This window comes from Sander lucioperca, chromosome 20 (genome assembly GCF_008315115.2).
Source record: "Sander lucioperca isolate FBNREF2018 chromosome 20, SLUC_FBN_1.2, whole genome shotgun sequence".
NCBI classification, from domain to species: Eukaryota; Metazoa; Chordata; class Actinopteri; order Perciformes; family Percidae; genus Sander; species Sander lucioperca.
Genome location: NC_050192.1, coordinates 11,090,439 through 11,114,386, shown reverse-complemented (window position 1 = coordinate 11,114,386; position 23,948 = coordinate 11,090,439). Strand labels below are relative to the sequence as shown.

Genomic DNA, 23,948 nt, shown 5'->3' with positions numbered 1-23,948 from the left:
TGCAATACCGTATGCATACTGAGAGCCTGTAATGCTTATGATTACAGTTCCATGTCCTATCTGTATAAATAGTGCTTCTGCTGTGCAAAAATACATGTAATTCATAGTGTATAGTGCACATTTAATATTTTAATACCATGTGAAACCTAACCCTAAATGACAAAACACTGAAAGGAGAAACAACTTAGACATTACAACTCCATCATAAACCCATCTTACTTCAAAAGAAGATTACATCCTAAACAACTGAAAACACATCAGAGTATGTGACAGTAGAACTCAACAATGTAACATCAAATAAATACATTAAACTACAAAGAGATCCCTATACTTTTACTTAAATGAAGAATATTGATATATGATAAAAGAATGTAGGATCGCAGAGAAGCTGGTTAAGAGAGAGAGTGAGAGACATGGAATCTCAATTGGACAGAAAGAGACAGAGATGACAGGCTGAGGACTGAGTACTTCAAGGCAGAGAAGACATTGAACTAACTCTCGTTTTCAGACTTTTTTGTTGGGTCTGTGAATGCTGCCATCTAAGAATAGTCCCCCCATGTAACCACTGACAACTAAGACTTGTAGCTCTTTTTAGAAAAATCTGACCTGCCAAGTTACCGACAATCGCTTACGTAACTCTCATGTCCTGTTTGATTAAGATAATCCTGCTGCAGTTAATGCTCACGAGGGATTTGATTTTAATTATTTCTTTTTTAATTGCAGTTAAATTGCTCAGGGGAATAGAATACCTTGTATGCCTTCTACATCACCTTACCTGTGTGTGCCTGATAATGCCTTTTGCAATGCTCTGACTTCTAAAATGTACACACACTATCCTATCTGCTGTATGTCAGCAAAAGTGAATATGGTACAGCCCTAGTAACCATATATGTGTGCTTTTGGCTGATCTGTGCTTGTATTGCTTATTAAATTCAGTGGCCTATCGCGTGTGTGTGTGTGTGTGTGTGTGTGTGTGTGTGTGTGTGTGTGTGTCAGGATGTGTGGGTGTGTGTGTGTGTGTCAGGGTGTGTGTGTGTGTGTGTGTGTCAGGGTGTGTGTGTGTCAGGGTGTGGCAAGGTGTGTGGTGGGTGGGTGGGTGGGTGTGTGTGTGTGTGTGGGTGTGTGTGTTTATTTTTTCTGTCTGTGTCTAAAAGTTTTTGTATTTGTCTGTTTCCAGTCCCAGCAGCCTCTGGAGGACCTGGATGCTCAGTTGAGGAGAGCACTGAGCCCAGAGACCGTTCCTGTCTGCACCCACACACAGGTAAACCCACACCTGTTTGGATATTATTCTGTTAACTCATAGTGACATTGTATATATGGTTTTAATTCAGTGACACTGCTCAGTATTAACCCACTTTCTTTTCTCTCCATGCTAACCCTAGGCCTCTCACAGTGGCATATCTTCAACGGGACAACCAAGTATGTACATTAATAAATCTATTAACTTAAATAACTGTCGCTGTATCTGCATTTTATCTGTCTGTCTAATATTTGTAACATCTGTCTCTCAGTTCCATTCTCTCTGGAGGAAGCTTCTGGGTCCTCTTCTGACCCTCCTCATCCTTCAGGTGGAATTAAACTGGGAAGATTTCAGGTAAGATTTCCCTCACACTACAGCCCACACGTTACCTTTTACCATTTCCTTTTCTATGAGTCTAAAGGTGATGTTATAAATGTAGTTAAAAGTCTATTAACCCTTGTGTTGTCTTCCTGTCTGGCACTTTTTCTGATGTTTCATTCGCTTTTTCCAATGCTTTTTTTATTCATGGTCAATAAACCTAATTTAAATGACATACCTAAGTTTTGGTCAGGATACTGTTTTAAAAACTTTTGCTATTAAATTTAATAAAAACACCCCAAATTCAATTGAAGTAATCATTAATTTTACCTGCGAATAATGTTGTATGGGTGTACAACGTACATGCATGCATTCATTCAAGTTATGGGGCAATTTGGTTGAAAGAAACCCATATTTCTGAAATAGAAAACTTTGAAAACGGGTCAAATTTGACCCCAGGACAACACAAGGGTCTATTACTAAACTTTTCATTTCAGGTTGTGAACACTTCTTTGTCAAGTTTCTCTATTTTTCTGTGTAATAAATATTGTTAGCAGCTAAGTGCATTGTCCCCTTTCCCTTAATCTTCTCCTCTCTCTAGGTCTCGTTGGCTACTGAAGCGCCTCCTGTTCAACACCCGGCCTGCACCGAGTCTTCCTCCACCACCTCCTCCTCGTCTTCTTCTTCCTCGTCCTCCTCCAGTCTCTCCAGCCCGGAGAATACACTGCACAAGGACTCCTCGTTTCCTCTGAGAGGGGGGGGGGGACAAGGAGGAGATGTTGTGGACGGACTACCCCAACGGACTCTGGTAGGGTCCCACCACCCCTCCCCCCTCACTTCACCATGTCCCTCTCCTAAGCCCACCACTACCATTGGACGCTTCCAGGTATTTCCTGTTTTTGATCTTGCAGTGTAATGGGTGAGGTTTTTTTTTTGCCACAACCAGTCCTTCCCTCCTTTGTTTGTCCCACCTTCCATTCGTTCATTGTTTCATCCAATATTTGTTCTTTTATTTCAGGTTACCATCAACCCAGAGGCCCGTGTTGGTAGATTCTCAGTCAGTCGTACCCTGGAGCAGAGCCTCGAGTCCAGGCAGAGCCCTCTGCCTGCTGCCCATGCTGCTAACGGACCCAGTAATCATGGGCAGCTTTTGAGTCCAGACTCCACTCATAAAGCCTCTCTGCCCAGTCTAAACACCAACTCCTTCAATTACCCCTACATCAGCAGTGACAACGACTCCGAATTTGAGGATGAAAACTTCAAACAGGAAGTCAACCACCTTAGAGAAAAGTAAGTGATCCATTCCTCTCTTCCCAAACATCTGAGAGGAAATATACATGGATCTTTCACCTCTCCGTTGCCTCTTCTTTATTAGGTTAAACTGCTTTCACTTGATTTTGCTCTCTTCTGTCTTCTATTTCTATGCAACCAAAATAGTAGGCTGTGCTCTGCTTCTCTTTTCTCTTCCTCTTTCCTCACTCTCAAGAATGAGGTTAACCACCCACTTTCCTTCATTACTTCTTTATCTTACTCCTTCCTCTTTTCTTGAAAAGGGATGTTAAGTGCTTCCTAGAACGCTTGGCCATCCTCCTCTCTCCATGCTGTCCTCACCCTCATTATCTCTTTCTTTCTGTTGCCTGTCAATATTTTATTCCTCATTATTCACTATTTTACATTCCCTCTCCAGACACATGCGTGAGATTCAGGCCCTGCACTACCGCCAGAAGGAGGAAATAGATTGTCTCTTTACCAGGCTGGGAAAGGTAACTCACCTTGGCTAAATCAGTGCAGACACTATCTATATACTATACGGCATCACATACTATATACCATACTATAGTATGTAGCAAGCAACTTGTCTTCCTCTGGTCTTGGTTTAGGTTCCTCCAGCTGCAGTGCTCCCTCCAGTTATAGGCTTGACTGGCAGGAGGAGACGACCTACTAAAAGCAAATCCTCCAAATCGTCTAGAACCAGCTCCACGCACAGCAGCAAGAGTCCATTACAGCCAGGTAGGCTCTTGTTTAAATATTTATATTAAAGAGTTGGTTCACCCAAAGTTCAAAGAAAATATTTCTTACTTGAAGTACTTCTCATGGTAACTAGCCATGCAGTAGTTGGTTTTATTTGTCCAGGAGTTGAGATATCCATCTCTAAGATTTCTGCCTTTCTTGCTCACAGCACTAAATATTGACATTTAAAGAAATACAACAGCAACATCTCATTCAGAAACAATGTCTCAGTCACTCAAGATAACCCACCATTGCTGTGTACAGCCAGGCAAATATTTTAAATAAATTAAATATATTATGTTTGCATTGGCATTGCATGTATGTTGGCGTGTTGAAGTTAGCATTTAGCTCAAGCACTGCTGTACCTGTAGAAAGATAGCCTCACAGAGCTCCTCGCATGGCTGTAGACTCTTAGTCTTGTTTAAATTAAATATTTTAATGTTGTGACAACACAAATGAAATTCCATTCACCTCACCAAAACCTGGAGAAATTGAACCAAAAATGTCAGCATAGCTACTGTAAATACCACCAGAGGAAGGTGAGAACATTTCATCCACATTTCACAAATCAAAAAACTGACCAACTCTGTACCTCTGAACAGCAATGTAGCTCACCACCAAAACATTCACCTTAATCTTGAGTCCTACACTACAGCCAGAATGGTCAGAAACGTTTACCCTAATGTTACACTGTCTCTGTGTTTATGCATCCATGTGCACATATGTGTGTGTGTGTGTGTGTGTGTGTGTGTGTGTGTGTGTGTGTGTGTGTGTGTGTGTTGATCTGCTTGGTTACACATGCATGTGGGTGTACGCTGGTGCAGGCTCAGAGCTTGAACATTTCTGACTGCTTTCCCCGTCTGTGTGTGGTTGTGTGTGTGTGGGGGTGTCTTTAAATGTCTGTGGTGACGGGTGTCTTATCTGTCCATTATCTTTATTGTGTGTGTGTGTGTGTGTGTGTGTGTGTGTGTGTGTGTGTGTGTGTGTGTGTGTCTCTGGTCTCTGTGGTGTGTCGTCCCTGCCCTGTCCTCTCCTGCCTATGCCTTGTGCTATCTCCAGGCAGCACTTTATCCGCCCAGAGCGTCCCCACCATGTACCCCGGTCAGCTGGCTCTGTTAGCCACAGGAGGATTAGCTGATTCGGGCAGCAGTACTCTGCTCCAGCCTCTCAAACCCTCTTCCTCCAGCAACAACCTATGCTCGGCCTACACCAGCGAGGCGGCACTCTCTGTGCCCAGCCTGTGTGCTCCCACCCCAGGTAGGCATGCAGTTGTGAATTCCAGTCTGCAGAAGGCCTCATGAGCTTCCCCACAACATAAGAAATACTTTGCATGCATGCAGTTGGTTTGTCCTCTCTCCCTCACAACAAGATTCTTCCACATCTTTTCCTATCTTTTTTCTATCTCTTTCTGTGTAAAGCAGTGTGATGGATAACTGAATGTTACATTATTCCTTTGTATTCCTTCACCCGTGTCTCTCTCCTTCCCTCTCATCTCTACCTTTTCTGTCTTACTTTTGTCCTGTCTCTCTCTATTTCCCCTTTTTTCTCTGTCCTATGTCTCTTTGTTGCTCTCCTCATTTTCTCTGCCTATTTTCTACACTCTCCTTTTCTGGTTCTTCATCTCTTCTCTCCTCCTCATCCTTTCCTCCTCCCTCTCTTCAGGCTGTGTAAAGTTCAGCTGGGGTTCGGAGCGTTTGGCCTTCAAGCCTGGCGGCAGGAGGACGCGCTTTCTGAGTACGCCCTGCTTGGCTCTTTGTGTGTAACGCTTTATTTCTTTGCTCTTCTCTTTTAACCTGTCGTCCGTACTTTTGTTGTTATTGTTTTACTCCTATATCTGTCAAGTCACGGTCGTCCTGTCTTCCCGTGGGTTTCCTTCTTTAAATGGAAGACCCTCGGCTTCTGATATCACCAATGTCCTGTAACTGAAAAAAAATCAGCTTTTCAGCCATTGGTAGAAAACATTAATTCATCCAGGGGAGCATGCAGGCTTATACTTTTACACACTTACACACCTAAGAGCTTTCTTAATGCTGCAGTTGTGATCTAAGTACTTTGCTCAAAATTACCAGCCAAACTAAACTATAATCAGAGCTTTTAACTAGGTTTTCACCCTTCTGCAAATAAAAATAGCAGTCAGCTGCTGATTACTGTTTATTTAACCTTTATGACTTAAAGGGAAAACTCAGCCCCTTTACTGTGAATGTCCAGTCAGTACTTATTGTATATGTAGTCCACTGAAGAAATACATTTCCCAGTGTGTGCTATATTGACTGAGAAAGCAAGTTTGCAATACAAGAGAAGAGAACAAGGAAGTGTGTCCGTCCTTCAGTCAACGGAAGTAGAGCAGATTTTGCAGCTGCGGGTGGCTAGGCCCCAAAGACACAGAGAACATTGGGAAGAACAGCCGCCTTTTTTCACACCATATCCCTCATACAGATAGATGGAGATAAGCTTGAAAATCTTTTGAACTACCTTCCAACAACATATTGTGTATGTTGGAAAATAACATGTTTAGGTACAGAAGATAAAGGGAAAATTAGATATAAGAGCTTGCTGCAGGACACAGAAAGGTAGCACAACCACAAACAGTCGTATTTACATCCCAGAGCTTCCCATAGTCATCTTCAATTATTGACTTTTTTAAACCCTCTCCCGGTCTTTCTCTCAGTATTCTTTCTTTCTTTCTTTTTTTCTTTCTTTCTCTCTTTCTTTCTTTGCTTTGAAATATTTATTATATGTCCTTGACTAACAAGTAACTGCACATTCAATGCCAACCTTGTGCCCTTTCAGCTGCAGGGAATAACAGCATTGTCAAAGATAAAATAATGGCGTCGTAATTAATAGAAAGGACACAGCAAAGTGTTTACTGTCTAAAGTAACGCTCTTAAAAGCTGTCAACAAATTTCACTGCCATTTTTGTCATAACCTGTTAGCTTTCTAGAGGCCGTGTGGAGTGTACCAGCCAAAACACAAAACAGCAACTGTATGTCATTAGTGACAGGGGAACTGAGTTTCACTATACTGTGTTTTAAAGTTTATAATCCTTACAATTTTAGTCCTGGTTGATTTGGCGACACCAGGGGTTACTGATGGTAACAGAAAGTGGGGTTTAAGTACAGTACCAGAATGCTCTTTGAGCTACTACTTTGTCAGAAAGACAACAGAAGACCAACTGGTGTATCTGTTTACAGTGCACTTAAGTGGTCTGTCAAAAATGAGTGCAATATAACCATAAATGATGGCTTGAATGCAAGTTAGGTTAGCTTCATTGTGCAGTACCTGTCAAATAAGCTTCAAGCCCATGATAACTAGCATTACAGGCATACAACAGACATGTCATCTCTAGTCCTGCTAAGTTAGAAATAGATGATACAGTTCTGTTTGTGTGTCAGTCTGACTCTGAATTTCAAATCCTGACTGCTTTCATTTCTAACCTTTGCCTCTGTGAAAACAAGCAGACTAACAGGGAAAGACAAGTGAAGACCTGATGACTTGAGCTTTCTGCCATACGGTTTTGTTTTTAATAGGATATGTATTATTTGTTTTGATTAAACTTGATTAATTGCAGTGACTCTTTCGTTTTAAGCTCAGTTCTGTTTAAATACTGTGCATCAGTCTTTTCTTTATTTGTATTTTTTCGTGATTAAGAAAATGTTTTTCTCAAATCATATTATAATCATAATGGTTAAATGTTTTGCGCTTGATGAAGAGATGTTTATGAATGCTTCTGAACCCTCTGCAGCTCAAACCCTTTCTCTCCCTTCCTTACACTTTCCTCACTCCCTTTTCTCACCCCTCTCCCCCTGAACCTGTTCCCCTATCACTGCACAGCCAGGAGAGAGACAGACCTGGGTCTTATTGATTATAACTTGATCTTGTTCGCAAACAGGTAGCATAGGAGAAAAGTGATGGAACATTGGCATTACATTAATTTATTCATTCATTCATGTAAATTACCTTGAAAACAAGACTGAATTGCCATTTTGTTTCACAATTTAAAACATTGACCAAATCAGAGATGTGTGCAGCGATTCAGAGGTCTGGAAACTATACTTTAATATATATATATATATTTGAATCCTAATTTGGACCCAGTTCTGGTACGGTCTGGTGAGCTGTAGAGAGGACTCAGAATTACATCAGAACCAGGGGTTGGTTACCCAAAAGCATCTTCAAGCCACAGCAACACAGGCAAGACTTTGAGGCAGTGTGCAAAGACTCAGTTTGGTTTGCTGTTAAACACAAGGATTGTCTTCAAGAGCTTTGGTTGCAAATTATTTATATTCCAGTATTAACTGCTCTGTTGCTACTGCAGTAAATGTGCTTAAAGTTGGTGTATGCACTTCCTCAGAAGGTTGCCTACATATCTTGGCTTGTCTGAAGAAAAACATCTTTACTCAGATGTGTATAAAGATGGCAGCCTTGTGACTTGACATCTGTGGTCAACCTTTCTCACAGTGCAGAGTACAGAACACACTGACCTCATGTCTTTCATTTATACATTTAAAAATGCACATAAAATACTTAACACTACTTCACAGTGCACTGTGTGACAGGTACTGATTTCAGTGTAAACATGTTATTGGGCAGCTCAACCCCAAAGTGTTATTTATTGACTGCTTCAAGTTCAAATAATCATACTGTGTTTGGTTGTCGGGTGTTGTGGGTGTGGGTTTAACTCTGACTCTCTCCCAATCCTCCAATCGTTGTCTTCCGGCTACACAGGGAAGATGGTGAAAAAAGTCTGCCCCTGCAACCAGCTCTGTAGTAATTATCTCTCTTTTTGGTCTTTCCTCCCTCCATCGATTCCCTTTTGCATTCTTGCACTTGCTCTCCCACGCTTCCTCTTCCTGCTCTCTAATGTCCTTTAGATTTCAACTTTGATCCTCTGCCAGATTTGAGATCAGTTTGATTCAGTTATTTCAGCTGCTGAAACACTGTATTTTCAATTTTGACATTTTGATGACGAAGGATCAAAGAACACCCAGTTTGAGGACCGAAATGACTGAATTGACCAGCCATCACGGTTTCAAACTGACTGTGCATGTACCTGCGAGCTCTCACACGCGCCACACGCACACACGCACACACACACACACACACACACACACAAACAAACACAAACAGCTGTTCGCCACTCTGCCCCCTCCTTTTCCTCTCCTTCCCCATCATGGCTTGTGGTCTTGACTACATTGCCCAGAACTCCATACTGCTGCAGTCAGTCATGACTCAGCGTCTCCTCATTCTTATTTTCCTCCATTTTATTTAGCATGACATGCCGGTTTCTGTCAGAACAACTGTATGATTAGTTTTTACTGGCTAATCCCTGCAATATTTTGTCTTTTCTCCTGTAATATATGATATGAACAGATCAGTGTAATGTTACTATAGTCTGGATTTAAGGTATAGTAAAGAAATGATAGTAAACATTTGTGAGGAAATTATTATGCATTGTTTATGACAGTAAAATAACAATAGCAAATCCTATTGATCCTGATGTTCTCTTTCACTGAATGATATGTTAAAACTGTATATTTGTGAAAAAATGCATAAGCATATTATCAGGGCTGTGTCTACAATATTGGAGATCCAGATTTGATTAAAGTGGAACATTTAATTCTGACATAATTATGTGACGATACTTGAAACCAGCAGAGTGTGTAGCAAAGGTATTTTATAATCACCTCTCAGCATATACTGATTTACATAGTTTCCTCTTGACTTGGTAGAGAGGCACTGATGTGAAGAAGTGCAGTCTTGGAACATGCTATGATTCTGGTGCTATTATCATACAATAGTTCATGTTAACTTGAACAGAGGCTAAATGCCTCGACAGCACAGCACTCACATTCAGACACCCTGGCCAGTTTGCAGTGTGTGCTTATTTAGTTCTGCAGTGAATTTGCTCTGATCAGTTTGCTGCTCAGGGTTGGCAAAAAGCAAACCACCAGCTGTTACAGAGCTTGAGTGCCATCTTATGGCCAAACAATAGATTAAAACACAAGATCAGTGCAACACGGGGCAACTGTGATCAACAGCAGGCCTGGTTCAGCATTGTTTCTTTTGTGTTGGAGCATCTAATAGGTGAATGCTGCTGGGCATGTCAGCTTTACAGGTTGCCCAGTGTATCACTAACCTAAAGCAATGGGACTCTTGAGAGAACTCAATATTTAATATGATATATTCTGAAACAGGCTCAATTTTTGTCATATAAACGTGCCCATGTTCTGTTTCAAAATGTTGCTCTAGTATCATAGTTTGCCCCATCTGTCATAATGATTTCCACTATTACAACTAAACAACATAATGACCATGTCTTCATGCTGACCTACCCTTAAAGCTCTATCCCGACCAGGCTCTGTCACCATGTAACGCCCTTTTCATGGTCAAGACAGGGAGTGCATTCTCATTCATTCAGATAACATCAATTATCATCTTCTAGTTCGAACAATATCTCACATTCTTTGCTCGTTTCCTCCTCTCTCTCCATCTCCCTCTACAGGGACTAATAGCACCAATGCAATGAGCGGTTCAGGTGGTTTGGGTCAGAGCCAGGGTGGTTCTCAGTGTCTGCCCCCCAACATATCAGCCCCCCACCAGAGAAAAGGAACTTTCACCGATGACCTCCATAAACTGGTGGACAACTGGGCCAGAGATGCCATGAACCTCTCACAGGTTTACTGCTGTTTTATGATTCATCTTAATGGAGCAGAAGTTGTTTTGACACAAATAAATGTTCCTTCAGCAATGACTCACCAGTTCCTGTATTTAGTTACCTGGACAAGAAGACAGACAGAAAAAAAGCTCTAAATGGCAGTTTGTTGAAAGCAAAAAGTGGTGGGGGGGGGGCAACAAACCAAAGCTAAAACCTACTGAGATTTGTTTTTCTAAACTGCTACTAGGTCCTGTATTCATTTGGCACTATATGTGTGATTACAGTGATCATCTTCATTTATTTTAAGTCACGCTCTGGGAACATCCAGTAACAAAATGTACATTGTTTCAGTACTGAGTTTAAGAATTGTTAAAAGGAGGGCTTTGAACCCTCCCGCGGTCCAATTTTTTTGTCTTTATTTATTGATCATTGAGGATTAGAAAACAACTGTTTTATGTGATCCATTTTTGTGTTTAAAAAGTAATGGACAGGTGAACTGAACTAAATATTCATCTTTTTCAGGGGAAGAAGAGTGCCAAACAGTTGCAGCAGGCCCCAATACAGGGACATAGCTACGAGGTTAGTTTATAAATAAACCATATGACATCATAGCCAAATTAACCTGTTAGGGGGACTAAATGGCAAAAACAAGCTTGTGTGCCCCTACCTCTCTAGACACATCCAACTTCCCATTACGTACAGTGGACACAGCAGACATGATGGCAGCTTCATTGTATGCAAAGAGACCCACAAACCATTCAGTGCTTCTATGCTGTAATACTATCAGCTAGCCACTGGTTTATGTAGCTCAATTAGTTTGTTTATTTGATTAAAGACAACTGACAATGTTCCAAACAAAATAAATTAAAATAATAAAGGTTTTAAAACTAGATTCAAATACATGGCCCTTCTACAAGCCAGGTTGAGCTAATAATTTAGTACCTTTCTAATTTGATATTACATTGTACTGTTGCAAATCATTAAATCACCAAAACCAAGAGGCCTGCAGTGAACCCCCTGAGGGTGTGCTTGGCCCGGTTAACAATCCATATAAAAAATGTTTGCGTCGGGGTCTTGAATCAGTCTAAAGGGGTTTAATTCGCAATAATGACGGGCTCGCTCTAAATTCTCCCGCTTATTACACAACTTATTACACAGCTTATTACACGGCCTATTACACATTCATACTCATACGAAGGTTACCCGCTGACAACACCTGCGTCCCGGTCGGCGGGGTTAACTTTACCGCTGATGAGCACGGCTCTCCGGCCAAAGCCAGGTCGCCCCGGTGAGTGAGCTAACCATGGAGCTAACTAATGCGCTGTCTGCACTGTTCCCATTAGCTCTGTTAGCGCTCCCCGTTTTCCCCACCCTCTTTCTCCCTTTGTGATCCGCTGATCAGCGGTATGAGCTCCGTATGAGCACAAATATTGACTTTAAAACGATTTTATTGATGTAAAAATGATCTGCCAGAGTCTATGATCAGAACTTCGTCCATGGCAGCGGTCTGTTATACTACAACTTACAACGGTCTGGTAAACAGAAATAGCAGACTGCAGAATGCCGTGATTGACCAATCAGAATCAAGTATTCAACCAAGCCATGTAATAAATAAATATAATTGTTTGAATATGAATGATCTAAGCTTTGCACTTCCAAAACAATCAATTCTTAAGAATATTTAAAAAATAAAATCCCTGAGATGCATGTTTCCAAAATTTACAATTAAAAAATCTTGAATTTGTGCCTTGGTCAGTCCAGTAGTTACTGCTAAGTGGACACACAGGTATCTACCAATTGAAATAGAGAATACAATTTTTCAAAGAAAGGTCATTAAAAAAATAAATGTGCTTGAATGAACAACTCTTAAGTGTTAGCATGAGTAAACATTTCCTCATGTTAAATATCCCCTATCCAGGTTATCCAGTCAGCCAGTCTGGGCAGGAAGTACTCGGCTCCCAGCCAGCTGTGTCCCAGCAGCATTGGAGGTTCAGCCCACCTCCTTACCAACTCCACCACTGCTACCTCTCTGGCTACCCGCAAGGGCTCCCTATGCCACCCACCTGCTTCCTCCACTTCACCTCAACCCCAACCTTCCCAGTTTATTCACTACACCCCCACCGCTGCCTACAGTGCACAATGGTCCGGTCCGGCTCACGGTCTCTCAACCCCACACCAGGCTCCAGCACAGCCTGGGCCTCTACTGGTCAGCACCTCCCAGCCCCTGGGCCCCTACCCCACAACGGTTGGTGGACAGGGGCAGATTCCAGGGCAGGGGCCACTCCAGGCTTTCCATCTGACCAACTCTCTCCAGAAGTCGATCAGCAACCCAGGAGGACCTAACCTGAGGACCACGTAGGGCTGGGGGTGAGGGCTGGTTTAAATCACAGCCCTACTGGACTGAACTGGACTGGACTGGTGTGGAACAACACAGAGTGTTACAGGCTTGCGTGGGGAGCGAGGAGTTTGAAATGACAGAAGCTGACCTGTTCAAGAGGAGAAAGGAAAAAAGGAAATGAAGAGGAGCAAAAGAAAGGAGGAATGCAATGTGGTCACATCTCCACAGTTTGTGTGATGCATCTCGCCTCTGCATCCATCTGTGTGTGAGTGAGAAGCTGTCACGGACACGAATGCAGTCACACAATTTCCCTTTCTGCTGTGTTTGACTGTGGGCTTGTGACAGCCAGCCAGATGCTTAAAGGATAAAGGAAAAGACTCATGAGTGCAATGTTAAAAGGCCAAAGAGGTTGTGACAGGGTTCCGGATTGGTGTTAGTAACTGTTTGTGTGTGAGGTATTGTTAAGGTATTGGGGTATTGTTTATGCGCACTTATGGCTCGGCCACCATTGTTCCATTTTCATTCTAAATTGAGTGTACACGTCTTTACAAGGCAGGTCACAAAATCACCCTTGTGAGACAGCAGTGGTGAGATATTACATCAGGTTAAGGGGGAGGAATGTGGTGGCCAGCTTTAACAAAACCAACTGTTTGTCCACAGAGCACCTCTTAATAGCTTCTAATGCTGTAATTGCTTAGAATATTTTAAATGTTTAGCTCACAGACTGAGTTTTAAATAATCTTATGCTCTTTTCCAAATTCAGTACAGAAAAGACATTGTCACTCTATAAAGAGGTAACTGGTGGATACAGAGGGGAGCATGGCTGGCCATCACATTAAGGTTGTCTTTCAACATCAAACAATGCACGAGAGGCTATATTACCCTGAAATCAAGCAGTGGCTGTGTTTGTGCCAGCAAAGCATTCCTTAAATGTACAGTATGCTCAAAAGAAAGCTTTGATATCAGGTGAGAGCAGACTGGAGCAATGTTTAGAACAGGATATTAAATTCAGGAAGTGTTTCTGTTGAAATTTGGAAATTGTTCTCAATTTAAAGCACAAAAAAATAAAAATAAAAGAAACAATCAAATGCACATTTGAGAATTTGAACATCTGGAGCTGAGCTGATCTCAAGCCTGGTTTAGAGTAGGTACAGTCCAGCACTTGGTGGGGTTTTAACTCGTCAGCTTGCGAAAGATATCGTGACAGCTACTCCTCTGTTACCTTCTGTGTCTTGTTCCTCCCTTGTTCTGACAAACCATTCAAACAGATGGAGAGAGATGGAGGAAAGAAAGTGAATAAAGAGGGAGAGCAGAGAGTATTAAATAACCGTCAAACACCTCGTCTGTTTCCTGTTCCACTGCTTACTTTAGGAACATACTGGCTGTGTGCACCATTACTAAAGTACTGAATGCACAGGACAGATGCCTCTGCACACCAAGCACCTCTTCAACATCATGCCTCCACCTCTCCCTCCATCCCTCTCTGGGCCTCTCTGTTGCCATTTGAAGCAATAACAGCAGAAACCTTTTAGAGAAAAGGAAAAAAAACCCAAACAAGAGAACTCAGTGTGAAAAAGTGGCCTTGTTATCATAATAATATCAGAGTTCATGTACAGTTTGTGTGTCTGTTTATTGTTTAGAATGTCAGCCATGATGATTCCATTTTGTTGTTTTATTTTGGTTGTGTTTTGTTGGGTTTGTTTTGCTTGCTGCCCCCAGCTAGCAATCTAACACACACACACACACACACACACACACACACACACACACACACACACACGCACACACAATGCATGAGACATTCATATAAATACACACACCTGCATACACACACACACACACACACAGAGTCATGCACAGACTCATGTAAATACACACACATTGTTGGAGGTGTAGCAGCCGTTAAACAGACACAGATTCACAGACTAATGCCTCAGTTCTTCGTGTTATTCATCATTAGGTTGGTTTTCAACATTTTTGTTGAAGTGATTTCAATGTCTATTGTTGTCATAATTATTGTTGTTAATGATTATTATTCTATTTAAAAAGAAACAAAAAAGGTATTCTGTCAATGGACCTGTTATACTCGCACATCGGTGTATGATGTGGAAACACTGTGATTATTGTTGTTTATTATTAGCAAATGTTGTTGGACAACATTAGTTTTAGGGTAAAATATCACAAATGAAACAAAAAGCATACAGAGAACTGTTTGGGGTCGTTTCACTTTCAATTCACTGCTTTCAGCAGATGGATTCTCTTCAAAAAGCGACAATTGAGAACACCTCTTTTTAATAATCGTCCTCACATCCAGTTACTGAGGACGCAATCCGAAACAAATGCCTTACCGACAACTTATCAACTGCAGTTTCAGTTCCTTTTTTTATAACTGATTGAATTGAAAGTCGAAACTGACCTCCAAGCCCGATTATAAAGACAGACCGGAGTGAACGGCAGGATAGTTGATATTTAGATAATAAAGTAATGCTAGCTATTTTGTTTTCTTAATACAGTACTTATATATCAGACACTTTAAATAGCCCTCCTCTTCCCTTTCTCCCTGGTTTTGTTAGATGAATGTGAATGTATAAACCAATGGTGTCCATTTTAATGTACTTGAAAAAAAGTCTGTCTTTTATTTTTGCTTTATTTCGCTTCCCCTGACATCCTAGAGCCTCCGGTGAACACTGGAGGTACTTTAATAGTGCCTTGCATCCTTCCTGTTGCTTGTTCCATTGGGGGTTGAGGACTTGGGTTAAAGTAAGCACACTTGACAGCATGTGTGGAGAGTTATTATTATTTTTTTTATTTTTTTTTTTGGGGTGGGGGGGGGGGTCACTTTTGAAGTCAGTGGTGATGATTGGACCTGGTGTTAGTGGAGCAGGCATGCAGTAGATTGGTGGAGATGCAGTAATGGCTATTGACTGTGTGCGCTGCAGCTGGTTTGTGGTTAATTCTCTTTGATTTCAATTAATTGAGTTGTTTCCCCAAAAAGCAAGAATGTTTTCCAGCTTAGCTCTTTGATAGGAAGAAGAATTGACCCCAACTCTGTTGCCATTTAAACCAATGAGACTGACCACTTAAGATTGAAAAGGCCACCATTTGAAGTCGGTGTTGTTTGTGTGAAGTGAGGCCCATTGCTGTGCTTTACCTCCACATGAGGCCTGACTGTTACACCGCCAATACAATGAAAGATGGAGAGAACATAAGAGTTTATCAGTGCCATTTTTTTCAGGGTTTTAAATGTAGATATTGCGGGAAAAAGGGGCTGGAATATTTGTTCAACTTTAAGGAGGGAGTTGAAGATTGTATTTGAAGCTTGGATTACTCTGTATTTTAGAGGCACTGGCCCAGGGGCTGCATAAAGTCAGCAGAGGAACCAATGAAGTTACTTTCCTTTAATGTTAAAGTATATCTGGTGTAGTATAGATTTATGTTTTTACCAAAACATGAATCCAGTTCTTTTCAAGATTCAGATTGGTTGCATCAGATTTGACAGTGACCAAACAAGCCACCTATTGTCATCTGATTCAAAGGTTGCTGAATCCTGATTGGTGCAACTGAGCCCCGCCCACTTCAAACAGTGAGAAGAGAACAAAGAAATACAGACATCTCTCATGTAAAATAACCAAAACTGTCCAGACTTTGGCATGAAATAGTGTTTCATATCAGAACACATCACCCATAGTACTAACTGAGAAAATAAGTTTTTAGGCCATCTTGCTCTTCCAGTGTAACCCATTGTTATCCAATTTTTTTCACACCCGGAAAAATCAAATAACATTCACAAAACCAGCAGAACTACACTGTCTTTTTAACAGATTTGGTTAGGTATGCCTCCTCATCTGAGAATTGCTGCTATTGGGCAAAACAAGTCTACAAAAGGTATGAATATTGTCTCATCCACTCCTTTTCCCACTATATGTTTCTGAAGCTGCACCAAACGCTATTTGAACATAAGGGCGTCACAGTGCTAGAGGTGGTGTTGGTGGTGGTTAGAATGACTGCAGCACAGTGGTGGTTATGATGATTGGACTGGTAGGGATGACGGTGGTTTAAATTATGGAATTGATAATAGTGGTTTTAGATTCAAGGCCTTTGACACCCTGTCCTCTCTTATCTTTTCATTTGTTTGTAGATGAAACATGTCTGGTACAATCTTTGACATTCACGTAAAACATTTTTTTTTGTGTGTGTGCCGGGAATGGGTGTTCTGGATTCACATAAAAACATAAAAAGCTTAATTTGTAGAGCTTGTACAAACAAAACACATTGCTTTTGCTTGTTTCTTGGGATATTTTCCATTTCTCATGAATAATAATGCAACATTTTTACTACTAGGCAAGTTTGGTTGAAGCTGTGAATAATCATTGAGCCACTTTGCTTTAGTTCTGATTATCATATGATGATGTTATAAGAAGTCAAACCTTTAATGATGCCACCAACTCAGTGCCATTTGACTTTTTTATTGTCAGTGGAGTGGAAACATTAGAGGTAAAGAATAAAAAAAAGTAGATTCAGTGTATTTCTACTGCTTTTACTCACTGGAGCTGTTTTGGTTACCAGGTAACATCCTGGATTTTCACTTTGCAATTGCTTGATCCTCAAATGATTTCCACAGTCGAAGTTTGATCATATTTTGCTGTGTCTCGACTACATAAGTACTATGAAAGGAATGCCTATTGTGCACCGGCTACAATGCAATATTAGTTAAAGTTACAGTATGCTATCAAGCTCTGAGGTTACAGTTGGGTTTGACAGTTACACCCCCTGCTGGAGGATTCTTGAGTTAAACATCAGTGGGTGCAATTATTGTGAAGTTTTTTTTTAGGGTTGTGGTGGAGGACTCTGACTGTGAAAGGCTTATTTGTGAAGTTTCCTGAAGTTAAAGAGGAAAAGTAGGATTCTTTTTCTGGTGACACACATACAGTGTAGCAAAAACACGCTCGCATTAGATTCAGGTTCTGTTTTTTGAGCTTTTGCCTGTTCAGGATTCACTAACCTTTATGCTTTTTACTTGACTTTACACACACACACACACACACACACACACACACACACAGATAGATAGAGATTGATTCAGTGCATCTCTTTGCTGTTTTATGTAGCTTGCTCCTGTGGAATGATGTCGAGTCTCAAGCACAGCAACAGTTTCCCTGAAAACATTTTTCTCAATATGTTGATTATGTTTCTGGTTTCTCTGATGCTCTCATTTTTGAGTTTTTTTTTTGTATTATTCCTCACTTGTTTTATCAGCAGTTTTAATGTCTCTAGCTGCACCTAACTTAATTCAGTGGTTTCATTTTTCTGTATCATGTTTGACATTGTAAGTGGTTGGATAAAAAAAACATGAATGAATGAATAAAAGAAAAAAACAATACATGTAGGGAGTCATCGGCAGCCTTTAACGGTATGTTTTGCACTAAGTATAGAGTGTTCAAGCTTCATATTAAAAAGAAAACTTTGCGCTTTGCGCTACAATACAATGACATTTGTTACTTTATTTGTAAAAACTTAATAAATAAAAGTTGTTTAAATGCATTGCAGTGACTGGACTTTAAATCAGTATAAAGATAGGAATGAAATTACATCATGTCTCTCTGCTGGTAATGTTTTAACTTCAGATACGTTCTCTTTTTAACAGGCCTATGGGTCTCGATGCACCAGATCAGATGGACAGACAGGTACACAATGACATGGACAAACAGTCAATGCATTTTTGAGATGTGTTTGGAGACTTTAAAGACTTTTCTTGTGAACCATATAATGGTCTCACATACAGTATAAAGCATAAACAAGCCAGGTTTATTATTATTATGAGCCCCTAATAAATGGTTGAAATGTCAACTTATATAAAATGGAATAATACTAAATTTATCATATTGACAGCAGTTCATAATCAGTTATATTCATGGGAATATTCGGTTTTGGTCAAAAATGATTGTCAATACTACCTATATCATTCATTTATATTTCAACAAGGCAATTCAAAGTGCTTTACATCAGTCATAGCATGGCATTAAAAGAAAAAACACAAGGCAATATTAAATGATTTTTTATTTTATTAATTTTGTCTGCATTTTTTCTCTACCTGATATAGTATCAGAATAACTAACTATCAGAATAACTAACCTTTGCCCCAAATGTTCGGCACTACCCATTCTGTGGGTGCTTATCTGTCACCGTGGATACAATGAAAATACCATGGTCAGTCCAAAGAAAAAGAGGCTTAAGGAAGGAAGGGAGGAAGGAAAATGAGACTTACCGGTACATTATAACAATAAATCTACCATCATGCAGTTTTCCTGCAGTGATACGAAAAGTGCACTGTAAAAAATTGCACACTGGGATTGGGATTTTAATTGCAGTGAGCGTTGTTGAACTTGGCAGAATGCTCCTGAATATAATTGTATTTGTTTGGATTTTGTTTTTACTTTTACTCGTCCTGGCAATTAAACAAATAGCTGAAAGACATTTAGGACTTACATAGCATGTAATAAGCTTGATTAGCCTGAATATAAAACACAATATTTTAATACAATTGTAAAAAGAAATTGCAGTGTAGGGCAAGTTTTTCAACCAGCTGTGAGCTGTAAGTGCAGTGTTGACAGGTGAACTCACACAAGATGTAGAGGTAAGACTAAGTTTAGTTAACAGTAATTGCTGTTCTGGTCATGCTTTTTTAATGATTATAAATGTTTCCCTGTTCTATTAGAGTCATCGAAGTTCAGTGAGGATGGAGATAAAATGTGAAAACCATGATGTGAAACCAAACCCACAACTTCACACATACATAAAAAGTTTACACCAGAAACAGCAAGGTCTCTCATTCCCTTTTCGACACAGATTGCCCGCATATATTTGGCTTCTTTAAGCTTGTGTAAGCCAATTGAACAAATCTAGATAAGTGCAAGAGGCAGCCACAGAGTGAGAAAAAAAAATATCACCCACATGCTGTTACATTCTGACTGTGACTACAACCGATGATAGTATGATGCTTTTCTGATTCATGTTTGGTTATTCCCTGGTTTTGCTTCCCAAACTTCCAGGAAACCACCAACATTTAGGGTCCTCTTTGGCTGAGTGGCTAGTGAATTTTGGGAGTTACCCTTGAATGTGGCCTGAGGACAAGAATGGCCCTGCTTACACCAGAAGGTGAATACACACACACTGAAAATATATGTAAACAGTCCACTTGCACAACAAAATTAGACATAATACACAAAGTGACCCTTCTGCACTGTCGCACACATCACTCGTCACAAGACGGATTCACCTACATGAATGTGTGAATAAAAAAAGTTATTGAGCAAATTTAGTATTTTTTAAACGTTAACAAGGAGAGCAGATATTAATCAAGAAGTGAATTAAGGTAGAAAATCATCTTAAATAGGATTTTGTGTGTGTGTACTGTACGTGTCTCATCCATTTATTCATCCTGTTGTCGTGACCAATTAGTACATCAGAGTGGCCTTTATTTCTACTGCTGCATGAAATGAAAGGACACTCTGAGAGTGTGAGAGAGAGAGCGAGAGAGGAGAGAAATGGTGGTGAGGGAGAAAAATAAGGGGGGGGGGGTCTTCAGATGACGTGTGTGGGAGAAATGCACAGACTGCAGACAGACAGGAAAGCCAGTTCCATGCTTAAGTTTATATAAATGTTACAAGCATAAGCTGTAGAAACCATTTTCCTGTATGAATATATATATGTATAGAATACTTCTTATAGAAATGACAGAAAATGTAAATCTTTTGTTAGGATCTTTTGTCTTGATTTCATGTTTTGTGCTTCTTTGTAAGTGACTCCACAAAGACACTGAACTTGACCTCACCTATTCAAGTTGCCATGTGTAGTATTTTAGCATCAGTAAGTCATGTTACCTTAGGAGCATGTTTATAATTACCATAAAGACATAAGAGCATGGCTGAGGAGATTGGTATTGGTAAAAAAAAAAAAACAGTTGTATATGACATGCAAGCATTTAAAAAAAAAAAAAAACATGACCTTTCTGCATCGCTGGTGAACCACAGGGACCACATATATCAAGTCAGCGTGATCATCATGACACCATTACTTTTTAAATACGGTGCAACCAGGTCAAATTTTGGAAATGCTGCTGGGTTGTTTTACAGCACGTAACAGGAAGTGGTCACTGTTCTTTCGGCTTTAACCAAACTTAAAACTTTCTCACAATGTCACATGAAGGAGCAAATAAAAGGCAGTGCATTAAATTACTTCCTCTTCAGTAAAGCAAACAGTAGGACAAACACAAAATTAAGTCGACATGCTCACTGTCTATGTCTGTGTCAATGTCTATGCTTACTGATAGTCTACGCTTACTGTCTATGCTTATGTCTATGTCTGTCTGTCTATTGCTCACATGACTCAACATTTGTCAACTCAACTTACTCCTGTCGTCTGTTGCCCTCCTTGTCATTTGACTGTGTTGTCTTGCTGTGTCGATGCTGACTGTGTAATGACTATGTTGTTTCACTCTGTAGATGCTTTGTGTTGTTTCACTCTGTCATTTGCTGATATTCTGATTGCTCTTATTAATGTGGCGAGGTGTTTGACAATAATCTGCAATAATTGCTTTAGATGGGATAATACTGGCAGGCCCTGTTGCCACTGCGGCAGGGCCACTGTGTGTGGAACGTTCCCCTTGTTTAGCTGGGAAATCTGCTCATCTTGATAACAGTAAGTCGACACATTAGGACGACAAATGAAGGAGTGAAACGACCGAGTGAAACGACCGAGTGAAATGATGCATAGTAACGACAGCGTGAAACCAAACATAGCGACGACAGAGTGCAACGACACAAAGCATCAACAGAGTGAAACAACATATAGTCATGACACGGTCAGCAATGACACAGCAATATGGGGTTCCATTTGTGCCAAAATATATGGGGGTTCCATATTATGGGGTTCCATTTGTGCCAAAATTAAGTAAGATGTTGAGTGATGTGGGCAATCGACAGACAGACAGACAAAGATATTGACAGTAAGCATAGACATAGACATTGACACATAGACAGTAAGCTTGTCGACTTAATATGGCACAAATGGAACCCCAGATATTTAACCATAATACGCAAACATAAGTAATAGTCCAAACAGTCTGCCGTGTAATTTTGTGCGTGTCGTCAATTTTCAACATCTCCGCTGTCAGTTAAACAGAAATAGCATGAGACCAAGTAATGGTGATATTATCATAACATGGTAACATTCATTACATTAGTGTCATGTGACTAAACTGGATGTTATAGCAGGGACTAACCACTGATTTTTCATATATATATATATATATATATATATATATATATATATATATATATATATATATATATATATATATACTGCTTCACTATCTTTATTATGACTATTATTGCCACCATTCACCACTCCCCCAACTGGTGCCGTCAGACACCGCCTACCAAGAGTCTGGGTCTGTCCGAGGTTTCTTCCTAACAAAAAAAGGGAGTTTTTCCTTGCCACTGTCGCTATAGCTACTGCTAATGCTTGCTCTTGAGGCAACCACTGTAATAGTTGGGGCTTCGTAAAGTACAGAGTTTGGTCTAGACCTACTCTATCTGTAAAGTGTCTCGAGATATCTCTTGTTATGATTTGATACTATAAATAAAATTGAATTGAATTGAATTGAATATATATATATATATATATATATATATATATATATATATATATATACACACATAAATACCTATTACATAACCTCTTTAGCTGACTGAGAGTTTCCATATGGGCTTCATGAAGGTGTGTGTGTGTGTGTGTGTGTGTGTGTGTTGGGTTTAGTTTTAGTTTCAGATATGGGTTGTGGTTAGGAATGTACTTGTTATGGTTAAGATTAGCAGCGAACAAATGTCAATGAGGGCCCTAAAAAGTACAGAAGAGGAAAAAATGTGATTTGCAAGCTGAAACTCAGGAGACAGAAAATAAAAACTAGTGTAAAATTGCAAAATAAATCAGGTACAGTTAATGAAAACGAGTTCTCTCCATAAGTATGTGTGTATATTTGCATTATGCATGTATCGTATATTCAAGTATACACACTAAACAGTGTTTACTAAACATTGCATTTTTTTCTTGTCCCAGCGAACACACCCTTGGGATTTAGAATCAAATGTCTGTATAGTTGTGGCTTTAAAGTGATCATCTGATAGCAAAAATCCAATATCCAGCTAAGAATGATTCAGTGGGCTATATACAATATATTATACTAAAATCAAGGGAATCGTATATGATTTTCATATCTTTTAACATAAAAAAAGTCCTACACATGATGATATTGACTCTTGGCATTAAGACGAGTTTTGTTCTTTAACATAGATGCATCATCCCCTCTTTTTTCTTTTTCTCATTTAATTACTCATTAATATATTCTTTCCTTTCCCACTACCTTCAGCTACCCTTGAATGAAGCATGTAACCTTTAACTGCAGCTGGACTGTGACCAGTGTGGCCCAGGATGCTACTGGAGTGGAACACTTATGTTGACTTGTGATCCGGGTAAATAAAGGTCAGTGCTGACTTTGCTCAGTGGTTTCTATGTGGTTGGCTATAATCACAAAGGAGGAGATAAAAAGATTAAGTGCATTTTACTGTAAAAAATATTTGGTTAAAATGGTGTAAGATCATTTTAGTTCGGCTCTGACATAAACACAGAAAAGAAAAAATAATGAGCTGAATGTTAAGGGAACATATATCCCTCCCCTATGCAATAAGATGTTGCAACCTTGCCATGTTTAGTGTAATCATGTACTGTAGCTGTGTAAGCGGAGGCTGCAGGTTTGCACTGGCCGATGTGGGCTCCTGAGTGGAGCCATTACAGGTTCCTGCTGCTGTTTCCTTTGGCATGAGAGCAACCTTTCTCCTCTCGTCTGTTTACACAGCCCAGATTAACATGGCACCGAGTTTTAAATCATACACCAGTTTGTCTGCGGACAAAGTGTGTGTGCATTTGTCTGCATACATGTGTATTCCATTACATTTTTGGTAAAAGTGTGTGTCCACCTAAGTGCTTTTCCTGTCCACATGTGGTCTTGACCGTGTGTGTTTGTTTGTGCCAGCCTAATGTGAGTTTGTGTGTGTGTGTTTTAATAGACTGGAGAAGATGGAGTGTAGCTGAACACAAACAATCACAGTGTATCTCTACCGAAAGGTCACCAGTAACAGACACTTTGTCCTGTCAAAGTGCCCTTGAGCAAGGCACTGCACCTCTACCTGCTGTCACAAAATGTAAGTCAGAGCATCAGGTACTTGAATGTCTTCAATATAAATTAGATTTCATATAGAGAAGTGAGTTTGGGTATACATGTGATAAAAGAAAATCCAAAATGTTCAGTGGGCCAAAACAAAGTATGGAAT

At 40.1% G+C, this 23,948-nt stretch overlaps 1 protein-coding gene and 1 long non-coding RNA gene across 13 annotated transcripts in view; one reads left to right on the top strand and one right to left on the bottom strand.

Annotated features, from left to right (window-relative positions):
* The window catches only part of wnk1b (WNK lysine deficient protein kinase 1b), a 91,178-nt gene extending 77,552 nt beyond the window's left edge, over positions 1 to 13,626 (top strand). For 6 of the 12 annotated variants that reach the window (XM_035996295.1, XM_035996296.1, XM_035996299.1 and 3 more), the window contains 13 exons: positions 1,178 to 1,261; positions 1,383 to 1,419; positions 1,512 to 1,594; positions 2,160 to 2,444; positions 2,577 to 2,848; positions 3,246 to 3,321; positions 3,439 to 3,568; positions 4,628 to 4,825; positions 5,231 to 5,323; positions 8,294 to 8,335; positions 10,071 to 10,243; positions 10,746 to 10,802; positions 12,142 to 13,626. In XM_035996295.1, coding sequence (XP_035852188.1) covers positions 1,178 to 1,261; positions 1,383 to 1,419; positions 1,512 to 1,594; positions 2,160 to 2,444; positions 2,577 to 2,848; positions 3,246 to 3,321; positions 3,439 to 3,568; positions 4,628 to 4,825; positions 5,231 to 5,323; positions 8,294 to 8,335; positions 10,071 to 10,243; positions 10,746 to 10,802; positions 12,142 to 12,582 — 1,971 coding nt within the window. In that variant the 3' untranslated portion in view covers positions 12,583 to 13,626. Of the gene's footprint in view, positions 1 to 1,177; positions 1,262 to 1,382; positions 1,420 to 1,511; positions 1,595 to 2,159; positions 2,445 to 2,576; positions 2,849 to 3,245; positions 3,322 to 3,438; positions 3,569 to 4,392; positions 4,826 to 5,230; positions 5,324 to 8,293; positions 8,336 to 10,070; positions 10,244 to 10,745; positions 10,803 to 12,141 lie in introns of those variants that run through there. The other 6 variants (XM_035996297.1, XM_035996300.1, XM_035996298.1 and 3 more) reach the window with 6 other exon arrangements.
* Positions 13,627 to 15,385: 1,759 nt separating this feature from the next.
* On the bottom strand, positions 15,386 to 16,024 carry LOC116060175. Its single transcript, XR_004107449.2, has 2 exons — positions 15,661 to 16,024; positions 15,386 to 15,609 (listed from the first exon to the last, which is right to left on the bottom strand). It is a non-coding gene; the product is annotated as an uncharacterized LOC116060175 (long non-coding RNA).
* Positions 16,025 to 23,948: the final 7,924 nt, after the last annotated feature.